The sequence below is a fragment of the Phalaenopsis equestris genome, unplaced genomic scaffold, assembly GCF_001263595.1.
Source record: "Phalaenopsis equestris unplaced genomic scaffold, ASM126359v1 Scaffold000400, whole genome shotgun sequence".
Lineage (NCBI taxonomy): Eukaryota > Viridiplantae > Streptophyta > Magnoliopsida > Asparagales > Orchidaceae > Phalaenopsis > Phalaenopsis equestris.
The window spans coordinates 81,463-88,572 of record NW_018164842.1 but is presented as its reverse complement, the minus strand read 5'-3'; the positions used below and the strand labels follow the sequence as shown (position 1 = coordinate 88,572).

The following is a 7,110-nucleotide window of genomic DNA, read 5'->3' as shown; positions in this document are numbered from 1 at the left end:
CGCCCCTTGTCTCCTGCACAGTGGCGTCGCCGTCTCCGGCGCCGGTCACCGCTTGCTCCTCCTTCGTCTGCTTCGATGACATTGTTGACAATATGAATTACTTCCGCTCACGACGATTAAAACTGAGAACGTTAGAGAACTGATTCTCTGTAAAAGTCGGTGATGAAAAGGAAATTGGAGATGGATTTAAATAGAGAAACGATCGGCGAGCTGGGGGATGGAGGGGATGCCGTTATCGAAGTCTCTTGCCACGTGTCCGGATTTGGGACATGTGTCTTGATCTTAGTATGCTGTGTCAGCATGTATCACACGTGTCCTATTTGTCTAGTTGGGAAGAATTGGCATTCCTTATCGGCCGGCCGAAATTTGAAACAGTCCTGAGGATGTGCTTAAAAATCATAATATGACAGAATGTACAGATGTATTTCATTGATTTATAATTTTTATATGATAAAATTTTTATAAGTAATAACTGAATATTTTATAAGTAAAATTTTTTAACAAATCTATGTTTATTAGCTGTAAATTATTTAATTTTTTTATATAAACATTTAAAATTTTTATGTTTTTTTTATCTTTGAAAAAATATTGAGAGAATTTTAATTATAGAATACTCCTATAAAATTTTAAGCTCATTTTAGATTACATTAAAAATCTTATAGTCTTATATTATTTTATAATATACATTAATTGAAAATTTAAATTAATTATATCTATAAAGTCATTAGAGGTTGTAGAATAATACTTTGATGTTCTCATAAAACTTTGGGTTAATTAGACTTTATTTATATTTTCTATATACTTCATATTATTTTGTTAATTTAAAACTCATTTGAAATTAAAATTAGTCTTAGAATTTGTTAATACCATCATGGAGGTCTTAAGGGCTCCTCTGATGCTTCCACAAAATATTCAGAATTATCCATGTTCGACTTTTAATGATATTTATTAAGTTATTAATAATAATGAGAAACCATTTTGAAATTAAATTTATTTAATTTTAATTTTATTTACCTTAAAATATTAAAGATTTAATGAGATTTTAATTTGAATTTTCTAAAACTTATTAAATTTTTAGTATATTTTTAAGCTTAAGTTTTTAGTTTAGTTAATTAATTACCCTAAAATTAATCTTATTCTTTGAATTAACTTGAATCAACCTAATGACTATCCTAACACTTCAAAGGTTTAGGGCTAAACTTAGAGAATATTTGGAATTACTTTTAATTATTTTATGTTTAGTTAATTTATTTATTACTCTAATCAGGGAAGTAATTTAAAATTTAAATGCTTTTTTACTTCCACTCTTAAACCCATGGAACATTTCTTATAGGTTAGTGGTAACTTAAAGAACATTCTAAGAAAATATGAAGTCAATTTGAACATATAACTTTGCTTAATTTGATTTTCACATTTCTTCTTGAGGCCATAGCATATTTATTTAACTTTTTTTATCATTATTTAATTTTTTATGCTTTCTATAATTTTCTATGCATTTACTTATTTTTCTTAATTCCTATTGCATGTTATCACAATTAGTGCATATTTGGCCATATTTTACATGTGATGCAGTCTAATCGTTTGCAATAATTTATGGAAAGCATAGCCCTAGTTGTGATTAACCCTAACTATTCAATTACAAATTGCACAACTAAGTGTCATCCAACGATCTAGCCTTAGGGTAGCATAATTTTCTAAACATATTGATCAGAGTTGTCCATTGTAAATAAGAAGATAGAATGATCTCGATTTCATCATTAATCTCCAGCCAAAGATGAGGGTTATTCATGATATTGCTTTGACTCAAGCAACCAAGTGAAGATGATTTGTATGCTTTACACTAAAAAGATCTGAAGGTCATATCGAACATTTACTACAATTATATTAGGCTATGGTGGAGCTTCATAAAAAAACATAAAGTCCTTAGGCCCTTTTTACAAATTTAAGAGGTTACTATTTTTTGGTTCTTTTTAAATGAATTCTGAGTCGTCAGCTTGTCTATTTATATGTCGTCGCTGTATGATTTCTTATTTCCAAGTAAATCTCTCTGCAGGATCATCAAAGATGTTCCAGAGAAGAAAGAAATTGGAAAGATGAGAATTTATGATAAAAAATAAACAAATAAATAAAAAGAAATATGAAGAGCTTATGTAAGGTAATCATCGTGCGATAGTTTAAGAGTATACGCAAAGCAGAATTGGATCAAAATACCTCAAAACACAATATCTATAAAAAGAATCCCTACACAAGCCTCCCAAAATTAGAGAACCAAAAAGAACATTTTTGCTCAGTGGTCAAGAACACTCCTTAAGGAACACATTTCTTTGGTTAATTACATTTTGGGGAATACCCAAGAAGACTCTAGATAAAAGAGGAATTGCTTACATTATCATGATAAGTAGTGAATAGGTCACCAAAAGGATGGTTATCTCATTTGAGAATATCTCGATGCTTCAAAACCTATACTGAACCATAGAGCAGAGGGTGAATTACCGTGTCCACTATGGGCATCCTTTATTTAGACAAACAAAGCCTATAAAATAATCAAATCCTCTCAAATTGGATTAGCCTAATACCTCAAAGCCTACACTACGCCATAAGGGTCGAATCACTGTATCCTAAACGAGCAGCAGTTTATCAGTAAAAGGAGCCTATGAGAGCAAAATGATCGGCAGGGCTCAAATGGGATTATTAAGAAAAAGAAAAAAAATCCCTAAATAGGTAGAGATAGTCGAGTCAAGATACCATGGATCCATAGTCCCAAGCTACGAAGACCTTAACTCCACCAGGTCACCCGAGATTTTTTATCAGCAATCCATGAATTGTGTCGTCCAAGAACACCTAGGTAGCCCTAATGTTAAAAGAAATAGGACTCTAATGCCCTATGACCCTCTAGAGGTAGAGTACATAGATATGAGACTTATATTCGCCAAATAAATAATGAAGATGCCACTGAAATAGAAAATAGAAGAGGGGTCTAGCTACAAAGCAAAAACTACCCCACAATGGACTTATACCCCGTCTGGTACATGTTAGACAACCACCTAAGTATAAAAACTTATGTTTGGCTAGTCATGTTGAAGAAACAAGAGTGTTCTTCCTCGGGACGTGTGATATTATGTAGTTATCTAAAGTCATAATGTGGAGGCCCTTTTAGGGATGACTTGTGATATGCCCATGCCATGTAAACCATTTTAAAACCGGTCTGAAAGCAACATAGATAAGTAAAAATTGGTTTTAAATAACAATAATATTTTAGTCATAAATATTGATTTTTCTCAATTTTTTGTTATTAGGATTTTGAAAATGATAAATTTTATGTTCTTAAAGACCCTAAATTGCACTTCACATTATTTCTAGATAAATCACAACCAAAGAAAGCGTGAACAAGTCAACATGTAGCAAAAAGTAAACACGCCAAATATCTAAATAATAAAGTTCAGGTGCTGCTGGGTCTACAATATATCCCAGAAAAGCAAAAAAACAGTAAGGTTTCACATATTCATGCATGATCCTAATGTTATACCTCAAATGAAAATTTAGACTTAAGGAACAGGACACGGGCAAGCTGCTCCTGGTCACCGTCATGTGGTTCGGTGCTTCAAGATCCTCGAAACCAAGACCCGTATTTTATTTCCAATACAAAATCCTTAAGGACACTAAAAATATATATATAAATCCAAAATAAAGACTCAACCTACAAAATAGAGTTAGTACGGGTTATCTCATACAACATATAATAGGCCATGTCCGGTGGGAGGAAAGCCTATTTGGTGCACTTTGGTTAGCCTAAATGGGTTGGGCTAGCATAAAAAAATCGCATAGGATATGAGCATGACACTAGCTATGTTTGGCAAGGTTTAAATTTAGATATATGGACCCAATTAGGGTTTAGGGTCAATTAAAGGCAAGGATTTGTAGTCATAAAGTTAAATTCATAGGCTAGGGTATCACCTAGAACTATGTCTAGATAAGTTCGGTTATATTTGAAATTGGCTTGGCTTAACTTGACTCATAATGACCAAAATGGGTCAAATTCGGGTCAATGCCCAATTGAACACAGTTGGAATCCAATGGCTATGAAATTGATTTCATTAGTTGTAAAATGACTTAGAGAAGTGCTTAGACAAATTTATTTGGATTTGAATTGGGTTTAATTTGATTTGTCTTATTTTAAATCAAATGAACCCAAACTCAATTAGGTCCCAATGAGCATGGAATCGATTCAAGTGGTTAAAATAGGTGAGTAAGGTTTTAACCCAAGGTTGATTGAATTTCAATTTGATTTAAATGTATTTGACCTCATCTAACCCTAATGAGTAAATATGTGTTAGTGTTTAAATTGATTTAACTTGGATTTGGATGTTAATTGAAGGAAAATAGAAGAGTTTCTAATGATTCTAAGATTATTTAGGACTAATTGGAAATTACTGTTTTATGGGGAGAATGAATTTCCCAAATGACCATTAATGGGTCATAATGAGCCTTTTAGTCAAAGATATTTGTCCAAACCCTTAGGTGAGTTTGGATGGGTCCAAATTTTATTTTAAGCTAATTAGTTTCAATCCTTAATTTGCAACCCTATCCTTTCTAATTAGTGGGAAGAATATAATATGTATTGTTCAAATAAGAAGTGTGTGAATTTTTCTCTGCTTGAATTTCACATGTAAAAATTCATATTTCTCTAGAGAGCTTCTATTATTCATGTTGAGGCAAATCTTTATACTAAAATTCTCAATATCCTGCAACTAAATTCAATCAAACTCAATTTTAATATTTTTATGCCCAATGTTGATCAAATCGAATTTATTTTATTTTGATAGATTTTATTTAAATTTAGTTGAGTAAATTTTTTGAATTTAAGATTTTAATTTTACTTGATTTAACTAATTTAGAAACAGCCCGCCCCTCCGAAAAATTATTCCAAACTTATAGCACATGCATAGATGCATGCTCTGTCCGATCTCGACCGTCGATCACAGCAAAACTGTATTTCGATGGGCCCCATTTAAAAAAAAAATCAAAAAGTTGTGATCGACGACCGAGATCAGACAACGCATGCAGAGATGCATGCGCTACCCGTGTGAAATAATTTCTCTTCGTATAGACATACATAATAATTGATTAAACAAATGTCAAAATTAAAGACATCACAATGGTACGAAGTTAAGAAAGAAAACCTTCCTTCCTCTAACAAGACAAGATACGGGCACAAAATAATAATAACAATAATAAATATTTACATACGCACGACTCAATTTTAATGTATTTACACATCAAACATCTAAGCTTCCATTTTTACAAATATATGCATGTAAATAAGTATTTCTCTTTTCTAAAAGTTAAAAATATGTTATTTTTAATGTGATATGAAAATTTTGGACGGTATAAATGTAAAAATTAAAGTTAGGCAAAATGTAAATACAAAATAATTGGTGGTCTGTGTAAATATGTCTAATAAAAATAAAAATGGCTTATAATTAAAAAGGGAGATTTACATGCCTTCACCCAATTTTTATGTATCAAGGTATCAACCGCTCAAACTTAGAATTTTAAGAACAGATCGCCAAACTAAATAAAAAATATAAGACCTAAAAATTAAAGTTTGGATAGCCAAAATTGAGATGTTTATGGTAGATTTGTAAAGCCCTTTCCGCAAATCCGCACATCCGCACATCCGCACATCCGCACGTGCAAATGATCAATTCCAGACGGTCACGTCGCCTGCCAATGATGCATATGACGACATGACTATCGATGATTGATTGTCCGAACATTCGATATTTCTCTTTTTAGGAGGGAACTCAGTGTGGCATACTTCATAAATCAAAGACCATTCCTAACTCTAATCATGGATTAGAAAACTTTAAAAACAGAAAATTCAGAAAAATTTTGAGGAGAAAAAAAAAACAGAAAAAGAAAAAAATCATCGAGTTGAACAGCAACGCAACATCTCAGAAGTCAACCATGTCGGTCTTATCAAAGTAGCGGCCGGACGGCCCGCCGGGCGGCAGCAAAGCAAGCATCACCGGCCCTCTAGCCCCCTCCTCTGTCGTCTCCACTCCGGTGTTCCAGTTGATATCTGTCTTCACAAATCCAGGATGCACGCAGTTGATACGCATCTCCGGGTACCTCCTCGCCATCACTCGCGTGTAAGCGTTCACCGCCACCTTCGACATGCTGTACGCCGGCAGCATCATCGGCCAGCCGCCCACCTCCAACCTTCCCGCCTTCAAATCATCCAGAAATCTCGCCAACACTTTCTCGATCCTCTCCTCGTCCAGCTTCTCAACCTCCGATATTTCCGCACGGATACTCTCGTTCGGAATCCTCTATTAACAGACCACAACAGAGCAAAAGCAAGCTATATTACGCTATTCGGAAGAGGAAGCAAATGAATAATTTGGGGGTTTCGGTTTACCCTGAGCTCTGATCTGAGAGATGACACATTGACGATTCTAGCACCGGAGGGTGAGAGGCGGAGGAGGGGGAGGAGAGCCTCCGTCACTCTCTTGCAACCGAAGTAGTTTGTGTCGAGGCATGACACTGCGTTCTCGTGCGTGTGCTCTATCACTCCTTTCACCTGATTAGTAGCCTTGCCCGAGAGCTTGGCCCAGCAGTTTCACGAACAATAGCACATAGAACATTAGTAGTTCAACTGAAAATTTTAGATTTTTTACAAAGGATTTTTCGATATGGTTTTGATTTATTTTCAAACAAGAAATTTCTGAAATTTGGCTTAAAAAAGGATCCAAGCCAATGAACTAATTAAAAAGCCCTTGCTTTATTGTGACGGTTTGGCGGAACGTACCCACAAAACTGGATCGATGTTTAGGGCTTTGAGGCCTTCGACGTCGACAATAGCTCCCGAAGCTCCAGCGTTGTTAACCTAAAGTAAACGTAGAACTTCAGGTATATAAGCGGTTAGGTTTGATGCGTAAAGGGGGTTTGGTACCGACTAGAATGTCGAGCTTGCCGAAGCGATCTTGTAGGAATCGGGCGAGAGTTGCGGCGCTGAGGGGATCGCGGATGTCGAGTTGGTGGTAAAGGACGTTTGTGAGGCCAGCGGACTGGAGAGAACGCCCGGCGGGGGGGGGCGCGGGGTCAGTC

The 7,110-nt window shown here is 34.9% G+C and overlaps 1 protein-coding gene across 1 annotated transcript in view; it reads right to left on the bottom strand.

Annotated features, from left to right (window-relative positions):
* Positions 1–5,479: 5,479 nt before the first annotated feature.
* The window catches only part of LOC110026769 (short-chain dehydrogenase/reductase 2b-like), a 10,400-nt gene continuing 8,769 nt past the window's right edge, over positions 5,480–7,110 (bottom strand). Inside the window, exons 2-5 of the mRNA XM_020727879.1 lie at positions 6,960–7,104; positions 6,812–6,889; positions 6,422–6,607; positions 5,480–6,332 (exon numbers count right to left, since the gene is read on the bottom strand). Of these exons, the coding sequence (XP_020583538.1) occupies positions 5,955–6,332; positions 6,422–6,607; positions 6,812–6,889; positions 6,960–7,104 (787 nt within the window). The 3' untranslated portion in view covers positions 5,480–5,954. The remainder of the gene's footprint in view (positions 6,333–6,421; positions 6,608–6,811; positions 6,890–6,959; positions 7,105–7,110) is intronic.